This window comes from Melozone crissalis, unplaced genomic scaffold, assembly GCF_028551555.1.
Source record: "Melozone crissalis strain CALT ecotype California unplaced genomic scaffold, PUWL_Pcris_2 ptg000027l_1, whole genome shotgun sequence".
Lineage (NCBI taxonomy): Eukaryota > Metazoa > Chordata > Aves > Passeriformes > Passerellidae > Melozone > Melozone crissalis.
The window spans coordinates 38,445,131-38,465,779 of NW_026535805.1; the positions used below are offsets into that span (position 1 = coordinate 38,445,131).

The 20,649-nt window shown below is 39.2% G+C and overlaps 1 protein-coding gene across 1 annotated transcript in view; it reads right to left on the minus strand.

The window, feature by feature from the left end:
- Positions 1-19,459: 19,459 nt before the first annotated feature.
- ARMT1 (acidic residue methyltransferase 1) overlaps positions 19,460-20,649 on the minus strand; it is a 46,079-nt gene continuing 44,889 nt past the window's right edge. The window contains exon 15 of the mRNA XM_054280057.1: positions 19,460-19,945. Coding sequence (XP_054136032.1) covers positions 19,748-19,945 — 198 coding nt within the window. The 3' untranslated portion in view covers positions 19,460-19,747. The remainder of the gene's footprint in view (positions 19,946-20,649) is intronic.

Consider the following 20,649-nt stretch of genomic DNA (forward strand, 5'->3'; position numbering starts at 1 on the left):
AGTACTTTATTGTGCTCCAGCTATTCACCCTCAGAGTATTTTGTGGAATTGATCTGGTTTGTCCATTTACTGACTCTGATTTATCCATTTACTAACCATGTACATAATAGTTTTGGCAAACTTATCCACAAGTCCTTGAACATATGTAAACTACCACACATATAAATTCGCCTTAACACACTTTAACATTTACTTGCTGCATGACTGTTGCATTAAAAACAAACCCATCTTCTTGTTTTGAAGCTGGCTTCTGTTATCTTTCATGTACTGAAAGAAATTATAAACCCTTAACATCATGCATAACTTTGAAGATTTCTATCAAACAACCCCTAATTCATCTCTTTTTAGTGCGATGAGTCTTAAGCTTTTAAACTGTTCCCTATTTAATCTCAGTGCATGAACAAAACTCAGAAATCTGTGACTTAAGAGGTAGTGCTAACAAAAGTCCTCCTTGCAATTGCATAATTTTTTGTTAACAAAAATACTGTTTAAAAAAAAGATCATTCTTTTAATTCTAAGACCTATGTGTTCTTCTGTTTGGGGCAGATATTCATGTCTATGTTTTATATTAATTTTTCATTATAGGAAGATTATAGAATATAATCAAATGCACAAACACAAGAGAAAGAATTTTTGACTAGGCAGCAAAAGCTATTGATTGCTATATTGGTCACTGGTGGGTCCTCAGATGAAGAATTAATTTTATCCATTCCCAAGAAAAAAAATTAAACAAATCAGAATCCAGAGAACTGTAACTTTAGAGGATTTAAACAGAAAAGGTGATGAAAAGATAAAAAAAGACCGTGCTAATTGGGTTTCCTTTCTCTGAAGTGAAGGCTGGGAGCAGATATGACAGTGATCTTACCATAAGTAATAGAGCTCTATAAAAGGATGCTAATCAACAGCTTACAGTGTCCACCATGAGAAAAAAAAGCAAAAATACTAAGGCTGGATATTACAAAGAGTTATCTAACAGTCAGAGAAAAGAAATACCAAAATAGTCTAAAGAGTTCTGGAATCCGCTCCTCTGAGGGCTTTTAGTATCTTCTAGGGTGGCATGCTTGATCCTTTCCCAGTCTATGAAGATAAAAAAGCAGTCTTCTAAAATCCCTGTCAGCTCTGCACTTCTATGGTTCCTTATTGATGTAATGTAACATGTGGCTTTAATGGGACACAGCTGCCTAAAAGCATTTTATGAGTCCTGGTAGCTAGCCAGAGGAACAATATATGTACCTACAAATAGCAGGAATAGGACACAAGAGCTATTGTTTGTAGTCATATGGTTTCATTTGTATGTTACTTGGTTGGAAAAGTTAAATCTTGCCTATTCACTTCTTGCTGGTTCTGTCTGTTTAAGGCATGTAAAGTGGGGAAATAACAGAATCAAAGCTCTTATTTGGAATTCAAAACTTCCAAATTGCTAAGTGCAGCTAGGGGCTATTGGCACCGAGCAAACAGATTTTGTTCTTGGGAACAGGCACAATCACAACTTTGTTCCAATTAAAATATGTTTTCCATTGTTTTCTCTCCCTTCTCACCATTACAATCACCATGACCTAATGGCAATTCAAGCTTGAGTTTAGTCACCAAAAATACTATCATCCACTTTGTAAATTATAAAATCACACCTCTTCCACCTGCTTGTGGCAGAATTTGCTCTGATTTTGGGAGGTGAGGTATGTGGGCCCTTTGTTGCAAATGATGAAAGGAAGGCTCATCATTAAAGGCTTCTCATGGCAGCTCTGCCTTGGTGAGCGTGAACAAGACTGACTCTAGGCAGTAACAGATGACAACCGAAAGACATCACATTGCTGAACTTCATTTTGACAATGTAACTTTATTCCTGATGTGCATATCTCATTTTAGTGCCACAACTAACTAGGGAAAAGGAGTGGGTCCTAAACAGCAAATTAAACCCTTTCCATTGAGCAGACAAACAGACATCTTTCCTAAGAGGCGCCTAATTTAGGTGCTCACCACCTCTGGGCACAAGCTGACAGCATCTGGTAAAGAATATTGGAATACATGAGGGGTTTGTGCTGTCAGGGAGCTCATTTACTGCTCATTAAGCAAGCAAAATCTTCAAACAGAAACAAACTTGCAAAAGGTTAGAAACACAAAACACTTAGTTTTTCCAAGCAGATTCAAAAGTAAAATAAAGCTATATGCACACCTGGCAATACTGTGACAGGGAGAAAAAGCATCATATTTTAATGCACATAATTTTAATTAAATACTGATCTTTGGGTGAAAAAATACCAATCAGAGTTCATGGCAGTAATTCAAATTCACATGGAAGCTATACACAGCCTTTACACACCTTCAGGTCGTGCCTAGAGGGGCAGTTCAGTGACCCCTGTATTCATTCTTGGGTTCTGATCCAGTATCATCTGCTCTGCATGAAATATGATAAATTTTTTGGACTGTCTTGTGGAGAAAACCAAGTAATTTCCTCCAAGAATTAGAAGAACATTAGAAGAACAGAGTTGTAAACTTGGGCATTCAAAGTAAAGGAACATAAAATCTTAGCCTAGTTATTGTTATTTTTTCTATTTGTGGATTTCCATTGCCACTTTGCTATATACACTTTAACATAGGTTTCATTTTCCTCTTGGTTCCAACAGAATAGCTCAGGTTTAAAAATTATTTATTTCATAATCTGTTCTAAAATAAACATACTGTTTAGCTCACGGGGACCTTGTGCCAGCTAATGTAATATATTTATCAAAATCCTTTGCTATTGAAATAACTGTGACATGAACTTTCACAAACTATTCCATCCCCCTATTTTGTGCATATGTTAGGCAAAGGGAAACATTTTCTGGATGTAAATAAGCAAGGACAAAATTAAGCTTGCATGGGATATTTTGTCTCTGGAATCCACTCATTTTGAGTTTTGGCACTGCAGAACTGCAAAAGCACTTAGAATAGGTGTTGTCTACAGTTCTTTTGGTCTGAAAAACAAAGCAACATTCTTTCAGTTATGTACATTGTTCTGATGCCTCGATTCATGTGAATGACTGGAACCACAAAACCACCTTCTGTCCCTTCTCTTATTTTTTCCTTTCTTAGACTGGTGCCTTCTCACACCTAGGTCTTCCCATTCTGTCTTTCAGAGCTGATTTTAGTGTTTACTGCTTAGCCCTATGCTTGAAGTTCATCTTCTCATAGGCATTACAGGGGAACTTTTTTTTCACTATTCCAGTCCCTCCTGCAGGAAACACCTGCTTTGGCTATATGGCCCACCAGCCCTGTTTCTTGTGTTCAACGCTGGTAAAGCAACCTCTGGCTATGCCTCAACTCCCTTCCTCATTTTTTGCCCTAATCTCTTTGTCCATCTGATCCAAACCACTAAATCCTGGTTGCTTTTACCCAGCAGAGAAACCCAAACACTGTTTTCACTGCCCCATAGGACTCCAGTCCCTGTATTCTGTGGTCTTCTACAGCCAGAGTCCTTGTCCTAGTCTCTTACTTGGTCTCTGGACCAAGGTCTCCTCTGTTATTCTTTTAAATTTTTTAATTTTATATTATAATTTTATAAAGCATTGGCAACGAAGAGAAAGAGCCCCTGATCTTTGTGATGATGTCCAGGGCCAGCGTAGCCAGCAACAGTTTGAGAACTTCAGTTACAGGAGACATCTGCTCAGCCTGAACTGTCCCAGCCTGGGCACACAGAGATAAACTATAGGGAATAAGCTGGAAACATCCAGCGAGCACGAGCATATTGGAATTACGTGTTCTTTAAGCAGCTTACAGCTTTGCCAGATTTGGTCTGATTTCACAGAGATAAAAGCTGTCCCTTAGCCAATAGCCACTTCTCTTCCAAGTGTCAAGTCTCCACTCAGAAAACACAGATGCACTCAGGCAAGGAATGAGAGCCAAAGAGGCTCAAACTTTGAAAATACCTTTGACAGCCCACACAGTACACATGAAAAAATCCATTAGGGTCCACATTTTCTACATTAATACAAAACCTACACTGACTCTCCTCACACTAATGAGATCATGAAATCATGACCTGCAGATCAAAGATCACACAACTACATTTAGAGTTCCACGAAGAGGAGATTATCTTCACTGTGCAAAACAATTTTTCTGTTCTTATTAAAAGAAACTCCAAACCTGGAGAACTTTTTTGATTAATTTTCACATGAAGCACTTCAGCACGCCAGTACAAGAAGTCAGATTTCAACTCAGACAGTTATAGTTTGGCTACATTATAATCATCTGAAAACAAAGTCTGTAATGGGAAGTGTCAGACAACTTTAATAGGTGGGGTTGATACAGCCACCTTATCAGAGGGAAGCACACAACACAGGCAGGGAGATCAGCCATAAAATAACCTCCTTCCCGTTATTGCCCTGCAGGTCCAGTAGCTCTCACACTTCAAGCCACTTGAATTTTGGCAGCCCAGTGACTAACAGCCAGAAGCACAATTTCAAGCTGATGATAAAACACGGACCTCTCAAAACAACTCATAACGGCTTTTCCAGCTTGTCATTTTCCATGGGTGAAATGAACAGGAGTTGTACACTTGCTGCTACACTATATGTTCCAAGTTATCAGTACTTTCTGGAAATTTCTCCAAAGGTACACCTGTAGCTGATAGTTTCCCATACAGCCAATAACCCCACTGAATACAGACAGAGTTATTATGCATTACCAAGGGTAAGGTTATCTCACAGGTACCTCCCCAGCCCGGTGCACAGTGTAAAACACTGCTTTTGGTGCCAGTGGGTATTTCTGCATTTCTGCAACGTGGAACTTCACAGGGAGCTGTATACTATGAAATACTACTATAAAATACTACTGCATTTTACTTGGAGTACAGTAGATAAGCTGTCATTTCTGCTTTGGGAAAAGGGCATCCCACATCTTACTGATTATTGCTCCAAAAGCCAATTCTCCCAAAAGCAGGCTGAGACAGAGTCCTGCTCTCATAGTCTAGAACACAAAAATGCACAACAGGTATAACACAGAAAAACCTACATTGACTTACTGTACATGTAAATAGAGACATGCAATTAAGTCACAACAGATATAAATCAAAACAGAAACAAACAAAAAAAAATTAATTACCTACTTTTACAGGTTCATACCTGCAGTCTTCTCATTCTAAAGGAAAAAGCCAGGAGAGAGAATATTCAAATTTCTTGTCCATTTGGGTGGCTTCTTTGCACATGTTCCTGAATTTTCAGCTATGATGAGATCCGCTCATTGGCAGTCACCAAGAGGCTGATATGACCATGAAATGAGGAAACACAGGGAATGAAAAATAAGGTACTAGCACCACCATTTGCTGAGGGCTGGGAAAACTAGCAAAAACTTCCAGAGCCCAAGTAGACCTATTTCTATAATGCCAGCTGCTTTTAACTCACTTACCATTGCTGCTGGTGGAGATGCTTGATCAAAACATGCTTTCAGCATTAATTACTTGCCAGGAAAATCTTAATGAAATCCAGATGATGATTTTTATTCCCAGCGCTATAAATCTTTATATGTAGAAACAGTTTCAAACAAGGGGTTATTTTTGCAAATTGAGTTAAACAAAGATATGATTGATAGCCACCCATACATTGAAAGGGAACATAAAGTGGCTGGCAGAGGTGGACTGAGATGGTTTAGCACAATTTCTTTCCCCCTTGAAAACACATATTTTATTGTTGCTCCTTTTCATCCCATCACTAAGAAATATGGGGTTTCTGCAAAGTGACCCTGGAAAGGATGAGCTCTCCTCAGCCAGCATGGCCCTTCCTCACTGTCACATGGTGTTTCCATTTCTGAAGCCTCCTGTTTCCTGAAGGAATTTAAGTTTGCTTCAAAGAAAGAGGAGGTCTATGAAGCAGAAAGGAGCAGAAATCTTATTTAAGCAATTTAAAGGAGCACAGTTTGATTTTAAAATATACTGGTTAAGAAATAGACTTCAACACCTGCATTGCAAAGTGTAAATGAGATTCAGACTTTTAAAATCTAATTTTCTTCTGGCTTCTCTGCTGTCTGCTAGCTTAATTTTGCTTCTCTTGATGTAGATGATATAAATGTCAACAATCAAATCAATTCATAAAAATTGATGTATTACACTTTCCACAATTTCAAGGAAAAACTGCTGTGGAGGAGAAATTCCTTAAAGTACAACAAAAATAGCTCTACAATTACTAATTTTTCTAGATTTAATAGAAACGTTTCTATTGCATTTACATGTTGATAAACTTTTGTGTTATCAAGACATTACTGTTGGGCCAAATGACCTAATGTACGCCCCTTTTACAAAGTTCTTAGAGTGATATGTTTAATTCCTTACTTTGGTCTGTTCCTCCTTTTTGAAAAATAAAAAAAAAATAGATTTAGAATAGTTCTGTGAAAAACAAAGAACAAGAAATAGCTATTCCATCTCCTCAGGATGGTGTCTGATATCTGCTCAACGCAAGGTAAGTTCAGAAGGCGGTGAGGAAGAAAAGCTGAAGTGTACCTTCCTCTTTTTTTAACTCTTTCTTGAAAACTATTTAGGCTAGGCTCACCACTCCAAGCTTATGATTGAAAATCTATAGTTTAGTGCAACAACCATCATCACTCTTAAGTATTCTTGCTCAGGAGGAAATCAGGCTAAAAAATCACATCATAAGGAGCTTCTGTGCTGTTGCTGGTTTTCCTTTCTCACTTCGGGATTTTTTAGAGAGGCTGTGTGTTCCTGAACTTCTGGGATTGGTGAGGGAAATACAATTGCAATTGGAAAGGTGTGTTAGTCAGAGGGAGCAACTTCTAGAGGGATCATGATGAACAAGCCCTTCCTTCACAGCCACTTGTCCTCGTGGGACAGAAATCAGAGTGCCAACATTCAACTTCTCTACCCACATCCTTCTGGTGACACTAAGGAGAAAGACAGGAAAGAAAGAATGATGGCACAAACCCCCAGAGGTCTGTCAGACAGTGGAACGCTGGGGGAGAGCAAGCTGCCAGACAAGCATGCTCCAGGCACATTGGAAGAAAGAGGCTGATGTGATAGCTAAACCTCGAGGCATCAGGCTCCCAAATACTGCCACCTTGATTCATTTCAAACCACTTTAGAGAAGTCAGCATCTCCTTAGGAAGCCTGTTACTTCACACACACACCTCTCAGCACCCCACAAATGTCCACAAGTACTGCTAATACGTGCTTACATGCTCCTCTGTGCACTCACAGCACAGTGGCACTGCATAAACTGGGGGGGAAATGCCCTCTTGCTTATATGGCATCCTATGGGTATCAATTTCTTCTCTACAGTAATGCTGACACTAGTGATCATTCTGCTCAAACAAGCACATCAACCAGAAACAGTTCTGCTCATCTCCAGCTTAATAAGGGAACAGAAGTACACAATAACACAGGGATTGAACAAACAACAATAAATTTGTATTTTCTAGCTTCTGAAACTGGCACCATCTGAGCAACAGAAGAATTAGCAGCCATTTTCAGTAATCACTTATTTACTGGAATCATGTAAGCAGATATATTCAGCATTTTGATTGAGGATTTCTGTGCAGTGCTTTCACACAGCATTTATGTAATTTATTCTGCAACAAGCTATTCCCATCTCTATAAGGAAGTTTTTATATGCTACATACGAGTCAGAGTAAATCTTAATTCCTTTAAGCTTTCTTTTTTTTGAAAGGTAGAACATGGATGTAAAAAACCATCACCCTTATGAAAGAAGTTACTGCAGATAACAGACACCAGAACTGAGGCAAGTGAGAGGACAAAAGAGATAAGTGGCTAAGACACCCGCAGCTTAGCAGGGGGAGCAGCTTGCCTCTTTCAAATAAAAAATGTTCATGTGTGGCACCTTTGAAAAGAAAAAGGGATGTTAAAATACTAAGTACAACATTTATGTATTAAGAGAGAATATCTAATTTGCATGATAGTTTTACTGGCAGATGTGAGTTCCTGAAATTTCTACAAAACCAAAAGGTACCTACACATTGAAATGCTATTTGTTCCCTGGCATGAGAAGTGCTGCCACACTCAAAATGCTCCCTCTGGGAAGACATGGCAGGGAGAGATTTAGATCAGTGTGGTGATGCAACTATTCAGGCTGACTCGAAAATTAAACATGTGTCCAGCTGATGGTCATGCAGGCAGCCACATTTAGAGGATGACATCTTTTTTAATTCTTTTCTTAGGAGGGATATAAACAAGACTGCGATAAATAAATCAACTCCTAACCAAGAACATAAGGGAATTTCTTTGTAGTAACTGATAAACTTTTCCTGTGCAAACTTCTTTGCATAGGAAAGTTACTCTACAAGTTTCTGTGGTGCCCAGTCCTGGCCCTTTCCTTTGGTGAGCATCAGCCATGCGAGAGCATCAGTCCAGGAGACCTGGCTCCACTGCCAGGTCCCACAGCCAGGTTTGCTCAGCCAGCACTCTACAGAGAGTAAAACCTGCTTAAAATATTTTCATCCTTAGGTAACTTGAAAATAGGTAAGCAACAGTTAAAGTTTTATTCTACAATCAAAATGTGCATCTCTACACCAAATAATTGTCTATCTTAGGAATAGTGGCCGTATTCCTCTTTTCCACCCTTTTCCAGTTTAATTCACCCAGTTTGACTCTTGGCAAAAGTTGTTTGACTAAAATAAAAGTAAAAAACATTTTGAAGGGCTTAAAATATATAATTTTATTTAAACTAAGTTTGTGTTGTCAAGATATCCAGAGAAGCCCCAGTGAGCAAGGAGTATAATTAAGAAAGTTGATAGTGTTATTTCCACCATAAAATTTCATTAAAGGTTTTGTAGTTGATGCAGAACAGATGCACCTATGAAAATAGTGTACTTTTCTTTCAAAACAACAAATGAACTTCTGACTGCCTAGGTCACTTAGTTTGTGTACTGACAGACTGGGTTTTCAGTAGTTGACCTTTATCAGATTGGCAGACTGACAGCAATTTGGTCGGTCATTCTGTTAAAGGCAAATGTGTATTTCTTTGCCCCAGAATAAAAATATTAATTGGTGAATAGAATATCAAGGCCTTTTTCAGTTCTGTACTCTTCTGTTGTTTTGTTGTTGTTTGGCTCAAGTACCTTTATCTTGCTATTTAGCTAAATCACTAGCAATGAAATGAAAGAAAATTTGAATCAATAACTGTGTTCAGAAAATTTGTACTAAAGATATAAATAGAATGAGTTGCTTCCAACAGGCACTAAAGCTTGCAGAGTACTGAAAGAAAATTTCTATTCCATTAATAATCTGGTTATTCTTATAAAAGGCCACATTTTCTTAGCATAAGGAAGAAGATTCCCCAACAGGACTCTTTTTGATGCCTACATTGATTCCTAACATAGTATAATGTTCTTAACAGGTCAAAGTCACTTGGCCTTAATGGGGCAAATTCTGATCCTCTTGGGATTGGATGTGTTCAGCTCTTCAGGATGTTGCTTTCCAGAGGCTTTTGCATTGAGCAGGCAGTAACTACTGGGTAACAATGCTGGACTCACTTCTTTGCATCTGACAGCTGACCCAAACCAAATCACATTGGAAAAGGCAGCTACTCGGTCTGTCATGTGAAATAGGTTGATTCTTTAGTTCTGTGATAGTGACCAACTGATTGAATTAGTTTGCCAACCTTTTGAAGCCCTGACAGAGCATCCTCATGGGCATTGACACAAGACTGTTCAGCAGCAGGCTGCACATCCTGCTGCATGACAGCAACAGCACTGGTGGCATTTTGCCTCCCAATCCTTTTGGCCATTCCATGTTTACACAGTCAATATTTTCCCATCAGCTTTTCTGAATTTGCATTCTGTCACTGACAATTTCTACCTGCTTCACAAAATAAAAGCGCTATGCTAACTTTTACCTGTCAGCTGGGGTGTTTTAGTTGCAAATTGCTGGAAATGTGTGCATCACGTCTCTGAAAATAAATCAGATAAGAGTTCTCAGGCTTTTTCCTACAAAAGCAACTCCTAAATTATATTATGCACTGGCATTCACCTTTCTTTATTATTTCTAACCTTCGTAATATGTTTCCCTGCTTCACCATAATGCTTCACACTAGCCTAGCCAGTGAAATTCAACATCTGCAGTAAGTACCCATTTTAGTTTCCTGCTAGTATTTAGTAACAGACTAAAACATACAAGTACACATATAATGTAATTTGTTAAAAAAACTGCTCTTGAAAACTTCAGGCTTTTTTATACCACCTAATTTGGACTACCTAGGCTTCTGAGAAGAGCAAAGGACACTTAGAAGCAGTTAAATAAAAAATTCCACCGTAGTCAAAGTATTTAACTTTTTCATAGAATATAATTTCCTTAAATTTTAAATTGTCAGCCTTTTTTGTGGCTCTTTTAAAAGCTACAGTGTTAGTCTGTTATGGATACAGCTTTAAAAACAATATAAATAAATACTTAACTATAGCTTCTAACTGCAAAGCTGAGGATAGAAACAGGATGGCAAAATAGAGCTATAGCCATTTATGCTGTTGAAAATATTACCAACCTTGGACAGATCTCTGATACATAATTATGTACTTCTGGATGGACAAAAATCCCCCTGAAATCCATCTGTTCCAGTTCTTTCTTGTAACAGGAGTGATCAGATTCTCTCCAGACTTGTGCACATATGATTATCCCACTGATAGTCCTGTCAAACCTTGATTGCAGATACTGCCATGAGTTTGTCAGATCTTCCCAGCCTTATTTACCTTATTTCAGCAAATAAGCCCCTCCTTTTCTGCCTGTGTGTTGCTGACCTACCCACGTCCTCTTTTTTTGCAAGCTGTTGCCATTGCTCTACTACAAGAGAAACAGGAATTGACGCTTACTAAATGAATTGCCTCCAGTGGGAGGATGAAGCTCTAGAAGGCACCACAATACCCAGAAAACAATGTCATTTGTTTCAAACAGGCATTTTAGCTGGATTTCAAGAGTAATCAAACACCATGCAATTGACCTTACACGTGAACAGCCTGTAACTGAGGCAATGGCAAATATCAGTATGGCAAACATCATTTTACCTTACTTGATGAATGCACACCACAGACTCAGGACTGGGAGCTGTTACATACTAGAAAACAAAGACTATCATGTGTCTAGATGTGTATAAGGAACATACATCATAACTACATGGAGACTTCAGTAATTTGGGTAATTCTTCTACACCAGTTTGCAATCTGGTCCCATTCCCTCATTGCACACCTCTGTATCACCAGCATCCTGATCCTCAGACCAACCATCCCCACTCCCTCACAGCACTTGGCTCCTGCTGGCTGATACTTTGGGGCTTTTGCAACCCTTCCCTTTTTTTATGGACGTATTTTGGTGTGAAAGAGGTATCCTTTTCTTTAAATTGAGGCTGAAAGTTTTGCGAATTTTTTTTACATCTCCCGTTGTTTATCATGTGGAACTAAAACCAACATGCCCATCTGGAAAATTATGGTAAGCTTCCAGGACAGACAAACCCAAATATATTCTGTGGGAATTAGATTATCTGGGATTCTTATATTTTGACTACTCTTAGTTATAATTTCAAAGTCCCCTGGTGTAAGTTATAACAGGTTGCTCCAGAAAAATCCCACACAGGGGTTTTCTCGTTGCTGTCACTTCCTGGTTTTATTTCTAATTTCTCTTAGCCTACTAATGCCAAAAAGCACCCTATATTTATGATCATTCAGAACTATTTGTGGCAATGATATTCAGATATCTTACAAGGGAGTGTGAAATCAACCTTAAAACCACTAAATGGGATTCCTGCATGATTCCAACCTACTTTCTATACAGTCTATCAAGCAGCCTGAAGTTTAAGTGATGGCATTCAAGCTGCAACTGAGCTGAAATGCTTTTTCCTTTAGCAACTGTTAAATTGGAGGGATTAGTGTACTGCAGGAAGATCCATACTCTGTCAGGAAATGCAGCTGAGAAATGAGCCCAGGAAAAGCAGGGAAGTGTCAGGTCCAGCTGCAACACAGATGTGCAGCTTGGCACAAGGACAGAATGAGAGGATACAGTGATCCTTCTGCCTTGCACTTTATTGCATTTTTCAACAAGTTACTTCATAATGGGACTGCTGAGATGTCCCATCTCCTGCTGGCATGAAATACTGGGAACATTTTGTACAGTTGATTCCATCCTGCATTACCTTGCTTCTTCCCATTCTTCCCACTTGATTTGGAGATGAGAATGCTGATTTCTCATGCTGCTCCTGGGTTTCCTGTTACTGCACCCAACAGACTCAGCCTCAGCCTCTTGCCCTTGGCTTCTCCCCTGTCCTTCATCCTGGTCTACGACCAGAAGTTCTGAAGTGCTCCCAATCCTCACCATTGCCTGCTGCTTGCTTCCCAATCATCAGCTCTCCCAAACACTTGTTCCCAAATCCCTGCTCAGCTACTCATACTCGCTCCTTTTTTTATTTTATTTTTTAATCTTACAGCATACCTTTACTGTGTCTTTCCCATTGAACTTCCCTCTCTCTTCTCCTCCCTTCCCTGTGAAACTTGCCGTAACTAGCTCCTTCGTGAGTCTGTTCATTTTCCTTCTGGCTTGGAGATGGTCCCCTCCTTCCATTCCTGTTTATTTTCAATGAAAAAAAGCACTGGGAGAAGTAAGGTGTGTCAACCTTTGCACTGCTCCAAAGTAAGCCAGGAACATTTGCTACAAAGAAACTTAGTTTTGACTCTGGCCTGAATTGCTCCAAATTGCCACATTTTTGTTTATAGAGATAGGGAAATTACAGGTTTTCCCTTAGTCCTGTTCTTAGGAAGGGCTGAATCATTTTGGCTTGAATTTTCAAATAAATAAATTCTGACATGTGGCAAGGAAGACTTCCGTCCTCCTGTAAATAAAAGCAAAGCATCATATTGCATTACAGGCAATGATACGACTTCTACAGATACACGTGAAAACTGAACTTCCAAACCAGGCCAGTCAACAATTTCTTAGGAAAACCACAGAGAGAACATTTTTTGAGAAATACAGCCTCTTCTTTGACTAGGCCAGGAAGTCACTATAAAGAGCTACAAAGTATTTGAACACTCACCACTTAAGAATAAAAGAGCTGTTGTGAAAAACTGTTCTCCTATGGGGGGATTTTGGATCTCTATCACTTGCTGGTGCAGACACTGTCATTTGTAGAGCTTCAGGAGACTGTGAAAGGAAGCTTACCTGTTCTGATTTGAAAACCAGCTGGGCAGCAGTCTTCAGGCACTTAGCCAGTCTTTCCTTCTGTTCCAGCTTCCTTTTTTCCCTCTACATCACCAGCAGATTTCCAAGGGCAACTAGCTCCTCTTGTTTCTATCCTGAAGTTCACCCACAAGTCAGGAGAAGTTTATAAAGCCTAGCAGTTAAAATTTATCACCAGAGGATTAGTCGGTGCAGCTCTGAACCCATGACATTATTTTCTGTTTAGGTCATTAGTCTACTCCCTGTCTGTTTACTGGTTGCTTTTTCAAATATTTATTCTTTTTGATTCCTACACTCTCCACGGCCTCCTGTCTCAAGCTGTTGAAATGAATAGTTCCTAATTGTAAATACGGAAAAATGCCTTCAGGCATATTTTTATCCACTTGGATCAATCAATACATTTTAGCTCCATGACTTTGTGAGGTACATCTCAGACACCCTGTGCTCCCAGCTCCTTCCACAACCCCTCAGGCAGCTAAATGTCATCAATACACGCTGAGATCCAGATCCCTGCGGGCTATGTGAGTCACACTGCTTCTCCACTCCTGCTGGACACACCCCAGCTCTGTTGTCTGTCCCCTGTTCCACTGTTCCCAATCCATGTTTTCAAAGGCAGCCAGGACTACAGAGTGGTGTCATATGCTGGAGTTAATACCATGAAAGTATAATTCTAAATATCTCTAATACCAAACAATATCAAAAATAGTAAGCATCGATATTACTATGATAATGTCAGCACTAGCCTAGCACTTTTCTGCACAGCCTTGCTTGGACTGATCTCTAAGGAAAGCTCTTAGGGACTTGTACTCTATAACCTGCAGGATTCCATCCACCTACACTGAGGTCCGCAGTAAGTCTGCTATAAAAATCATTGCAGTCTGCTTCACAAGAATCTGCACCTGTCCTGACTTGTCTGCTGCCATCATTTCACCCTGGTGTTATTTCTCCTTCTCGCAGCTCCACCTCCCCTGCAGATCCCGCAGTACATATCTGTCCCCTTGTGGCCGAATGGCCTGACACAGCCCTGCTATTTCATAGGATCCTTTAGGCTGACCAAAACCTTTCCGCTCTTTCTCCCACCCACACATACATGGACTCACTATCCCTGCCCTAGCAGCTCCAGAAAAATACTTAAAAGGGATAGGAAGCATCTAAAAGGCACTGCAGTCTTATACAAGAGATTCAGCTGTGTCTTGGTGTCTGCTGAGTGCCACACAGTGCGCAGAGATCACACCTTGGCTAGAGATGAAGTGCAGGAGGAGGCTGCCAGGTCTGAGGGATGGAAAGTGGCAACAGAGCAAAAGTGTGGACAGATTTCTCCAGCAAACCTGCACAACCCAGCTGACCCATCCTTGCAAGGTGCAGATGTGAAACCTTGCTGGATGAAAACAGGGCTGAGCACTTGCTGCAGGCAAGATCCAGGTGAGAAAGATATTGTGAACGACAACAAATCCAATGCAGCATGTAGAGACAAAGGAAAAAAATGTCTTCAGATAAAGGTCTGAGAGTTGTTGCCAATCATGTTTTTCTGCTAGTCCTTTGGGATGCCTGTTGGTTTAATCATGAGTCTCTGATGTCCTCTAAGGGCAAGAAGTCAGCCAGAGTGGCTGACCATATCAATTCATACAGTTACTTTATAATTCACACTGCATATTTTTACATTGCTGCTGCAGTACAAAGGGTACACAGAGGAAATACTTTGAAATACTCAGTGAAATAATCTTAGTGCTAGAAATACTCTTTCTGTTCCTTACTGCGTGCCAGCTTAAGCCCAAGCCATCAATCAAAGCACATTTTCAGGCTGGGGGTAGTCCCTGTTGGGAGTAGAGGTGCCTCTTTGGTGTGCCCAGATTTGCATTTGCAAGGCTCCCTCCATGCCCTGCCACAGCCCCCAGAGCTGCCGTGGCCCTGCTCCTCCTCACAGTGCAAAAACACGACTAGAAGTGGAAAGGGCTGAGTCAGCTCTGCTGGCGTGTTGCTGCCAGCCCTGGGGAAGGTCTTCCAGCATTCCAGGGGTACCATCGCTTGTTTGTTTTGTAATCAGAGCTCCCAGCATTTTGCGGGCAAGATTCTTTTTATTTTTTCAGATTAAACTGCATCCATTGGCCTGTTTAAAAACAGTATTAATAGAAAACTGAATGTTTTGTTTATAACTGAGCACTCAACCTCCCCACCCAACATACTAACATTCCTTAAAAAAAAAAAAAATCCAAATCATTTCATAAAAACACTGAATTATAACAAAAACTATAGAAGGTGCACCAAACATGGGGCTGAAACCTATCCAGCCCCCAGTTTGGTGAGAATTCCTGCTCTCAAGTCCCATCCCCAGCATTACCAGAAGCCATCTGACACTTGGATTCTCTACCTGGAACCTGTTTGGAGTCCACTGGCTCACATTTTGCAATCTTCTTTGTGCTGTTTCTCCTACTTATCCAAAGTGTAAGTAGTCACAGGGGAAAAGAATGAAATAACATATCTCAACTGTTTTATTTGTTCCCTTCTGAAAATAAGTGGTTTTCATTGTCTCTGGACTCATTAGCTGACTTTAAAACTGACAGAAAAGTAAACTATTTTGTTCAAACACATTGTTATGTTTCATAGATTTTTTTTCTGACTCAGTTATTCCTCACTAATTATGAGTCCAATCTAATAAATTCATCTCCCTTCAAGAAAAAAAAAGTATTTCCATAGAGGATTCTTACTTGTTTTGACCAAAAAAAAAAAAAAAATCTGATATCTTCCATTTGAAAAGGATTATCTTTGAACATTCTTTCCAGTTTCTGGAAAGCTATTCTGGCAAGCTATCATTTTCTTATTTTCCACATAGTTAACTAATTTTGTTTTGTATGCTTCAGTGATACAAGAAATCCCTTTTCTCTAATTTTCTAGAGAATTTCACTTCATTTTGCTTCGTTCTTCACCCTTTTTATTTTAGATGGTCAAAAGAAAAAGTCACAACCTGTAGTCTTACAAAATACTTTGATTTCACATGAAAAATTTGGTAGAATACATTACTTTTCCTCTTGAAATGTACCTGATTCCCCTCTTGAAATGTACCTGATTCCTCATCTGCTATTTTTAAACTTAAAATCCGTTATGATTTGGGTCATTCATAGTTCCCTTCTCCTGCACCATCATAATGCGCAAAATAATCCAGTAACAGAACAGCTGCAGGAAATTGTGCATGACACACTGAAAATGCGAAAAAGCAAACTGCTTTATTCTGTAATAATAAACTACAGAGCAACAGAAGTCAAAGAGTAATTTAACATGATCTGTCTTGATGCATCTTAATTCTAATTTAGCAAGTACTTGAATACTTTTGCACTTAATTTCATTGAGGAACCATGTTTCTACTACATTAATATTCTGATGCATGGTTCTGCTGTGTTGCAAATAGTGTATTATCAATACTATGATGCATAGGCAAAAATTCAGTTCCATGTACTTTAATACACTTATGAAACTAAACACTCATTTTTCTATCTGCTTTGTGATTTTATTTTTACAGCGTTTATGGCATGTAAATAATTACACTTTAATATCTACAACTGCAACATTTTAATTTGTTGAGTTTTGCCTGGACACTTAGTAAAGTTGTCTTCATTGGAGTTAGTTCAACTGTTATTTGGAGAAAAAAAATGTAGTTCTGTAGCTGTACTGCTCTGTGAGTTAACATATATTACTTCTATTTCAGAATGCATTCTATTGCTAAATCAAGAATTTTATATACTTTACCACAATAAAAGAGTAATTATGAATAGATAGTAAACTCTTAATCCCACACCTTTTTTAATACAGACAAACCTAATAAAAATAACCTATGGGAAGAGGGGTGTCTGCTGATAGAACTTTAATACACATTTGCTATGCCTGTCTTGTCATGAATGCATCTTGTTTTAAAAAGAAGAAAACATTTGAAACAAATGTTCAAAACATTCATAAACCTCTTTGAATTTTTCTGTTTTTCTCCCACAAGAAAGACTTACTTCAGTACTGTATGGAACAAGCCTTAGGAAAAAAGTGAAAGTCTGTGTTTTCAAGGCTTACTTAAATTATATAGGTCAAAAATCACCCGAGCTTTGTTCAAATCAAATTGCGTCTTATTTATTTTTTTTATTTATTTTTCTTTGGCCAAGTGGAGAAATATGTCAGTGCTCTTCCAAAAGTAAAGCAAATACAGGGAATATTAGTAGTCAGATAATAGGTCATATTCCTTTGTGACCATGGTGAGCATTAATACTTCAGAAAATACAGATCTGCTGGGCTAAAAAAAAAACCCAAAACATTTGAAAACCTTTATTCCTTATTCTGGCATTGCTGTGAATGTGAAAACCTGCCCCCTTTGAAATAATGAGAGACCCACGCTGGTGGTTTCTGTGGGGCTGGAGCTCCACTGCTGGTGCCAGGGGACGAGGCTCATGGCCCTGACAGGAGACTTCAAGTCTCATTGCAGACATCAGGAAATCATTTTGCAATGCAACCTTACTTTATATTTGTCACTCTCAGAGACTATTTCTTAATGTTATGAATGTATTATCTAGGCTGCATGGACCTGAATTTGTAATGCAACTTACTTAACTTTCAAAATATGGTAAATCATGTTTTGCATGATATTTATTAATGTGGATGAAAAAAATGGGTTTTGTCCTTCAGTAATAAATCAAAAAGAAGTGCCAATGAAACCAACAAAACACAAAGTGAAACTAATTGTATTATCTCACAATATTGTATCCTTTTCCACCCTCTAAATCCCCCATCAACAGATCATGCCTAAAAATTACATTTCATCCAGCCTTGAACACTTCCAGGGATGGAGCATCCACAACATCTCTGTGCAATCTGTGCCTCACTATGTTGTTACTATACTGCAAGAGTTCTATTGTCATTACATTGCAAGGGTTCCATATTGCTAGAGTTTCATACCTCCTTGATGTTTCTTGTAGGCAACACCTCTAGGCACTGACCCTTCCTCTTCTTGCAGCAGCCAACTGACTCCAGTTCCCCTCAACCAACCAATTCACTCTTTTATAACACTCTTCTGATTGGCTACAGCTGAGGCCTGTTAACATCAGCCCTGTTCCCAATCTCTAATAATTGGCTCAGCTTCAACTCCTTAATGGAGTAAGATTACTTTCTATACTACTTTTACTTTCTTATATTGTATCCCCCTACATCACTGCCCAAACAAAAAAGAATTTTTTTCTAATATTTAATCTAAACCTGCTCTCTTTCAGGTTGAAGTCATTGCCCCCAAAACAATGTTACGTTACAAAATAAAAAATTAAATTGATTTCAATCCAGTTACCCACAGGAGCATAAGAATTTATTCAAGATTTATTTCTGTCTTCTCAAATGACTGATTTTACAAAAGCTTGAGTGTGTTTATTTCTTTATTTTACAGCAAGTCAATGAGAAACAATTCTTCAGAAGCCAATGAAATAAAAACGCGTTTCAAGTCCCCAGCCAGATACCGAAATTACCACTCTTACTTGAAAAAGTGTCATTTTTCTTAAAATAGTGTGTTCAGTTTTACTGAGTGGGTCGTCATTTGCTGAGATACTGTAGAAAGCCCACAAATGGTCAAGACAAAAATAAGTAAGTCATCTTTACTGTTCTACACAACCATACAAAACATATAATGGGAAGAGAAAACTAAAACCACAGAATTGAGTTTGAATGTACTATTAAAACAGATTTATTGTCTTTACTTCTTTTTTTAAAATCATGATGTTTAACAGCACTCAGAAAGCAGTTTTTACTACTAAGAGGTAGTTTTGTACACCTCATCATCAGTTTTGTACACTTCTCTGAAAATAAACACTTAAGTAGTTCAGCTATTTTCTGTAGTGAACAAGAATTCTAAAATAATTTTTCATTAACTCAGAAGAATTGCCACTGTGGATTAATTGCCCGAGGAATACAGCAGCCGGAAGCAAACTTTTCAAGACATCATGACCAAGGTCAACATTCAATTTTACCAAATATATTTATATGAGGCACATGACGGGACACTGTGAGAAAGCCTTTGCTGCAAAAATTATATTTTTTGTTTTGCCATACAGGCAGACAAAAGCAACCAACAGAAGAAAAAAAACCACTCTTGTTCCAAAATTAAGAAAATCTTCTATCTTGCAGACAATTATCTTGAAGCTAAAGCCCTTATGTGTAAAAATGCAGAGATGTCCCAGGTGGCAAGAAGGAACAACCCCTACTTGATTTCATCCTTGCCACCTAGAGGTAAAACACAAGGAATGCCACTGAAGTAACTTCTCAGTAACTTCTCAAAACTGTGAGCTGACCTTGGGTGACCCATGACTTCAATGTCTCTGCACTGCAACTTGAGGGCATTGTTGATGTGTTGCCTATCATTTTCATAACTGAAGTAGTAAGCTGCCCAGGGATTTTTTGTTTGCCATCTCCAGGCTGCTGGCTTGACTCTACCCATTCCAATCAGTCTCTCAGTTGAAGTTCCAAAAATCAGCCCTGGTTAGTGTCTCTAGAGTAGGGACCAGAAATAGGGATCTGTTTTCTGTGGAGGTCCAGCAGGTAAGGAAGCAAACAGAGAATTTTACTTTGTTCCATCTCCGTTCAGTGAAGAAGCTGGAGGCTTCTTTGCTGCTCCTCTGGGGTCCTTGCCACATCCCTGAGGCAGACACAGGGGAAGAAGTGGTGCTGATGGGAGTGGATCAGCCCTTCGAGGCGTGCGATGATTTCATAGTCAGGAAGAGCCAGGCTGGCAATGTCGAGGCCCAGCATCCGCGAGACCACCTCTCGGAAATCTGCCAGCTGCGAGGGCAAACACAAAGGAGTAAATCAAACGGGAAGCAAAGAAGATGTCAGGGAAAACATGGACATATAGGCATATGTACAAACACAAGCACTTGTGTTATCAGTGCTAAATATAGGCATTTCAGCTGTTGCTCAATACAGAGAGCAGCAGAGGACAGAAACAGCACTTTGGGGCATGCATCAAATCACAAAACACAAACAGCTGAGATGTCAAGTATTTCAAACACAAAACAGTTTTCAAGTGTTTCTTTAGTATCTTTCACAAGCGTATCTTCCCTGCTGACTAAACTCCAAAAACTGAGGAAAACACTCTTTTACTTGAACCCATATGACCAAAAAACCATACAAACTGGAAACTCTGGTGGGCACTTCCCGGAGCAGAGGTTGTTGCTTGTCCTTGACCACCGTCTGCCACCTCTCCCCTCTACCCTGCACTTTCTCGAGAAAAAAGAAAGGAGGAGGTTAGAAGAAAGGTGGAAGTTTTTGGCACATACTGCTGTCTGACTTGGATTTCAATCAGGATACAGCCCAAATTCAAGATGCAGCTTAAGAAAATGTTTGTTTTCCTTCTGTGTATAGCTGCTGAAAATGTCATAGGAATAGTATTTGGTAAAGTAATTAATTAAAGACACCAGCTTTCTCTCTGCAGTTCCAAGTGGATACCATCCACAAGTGGCTGTCATCACTGCTGATTTACTCTC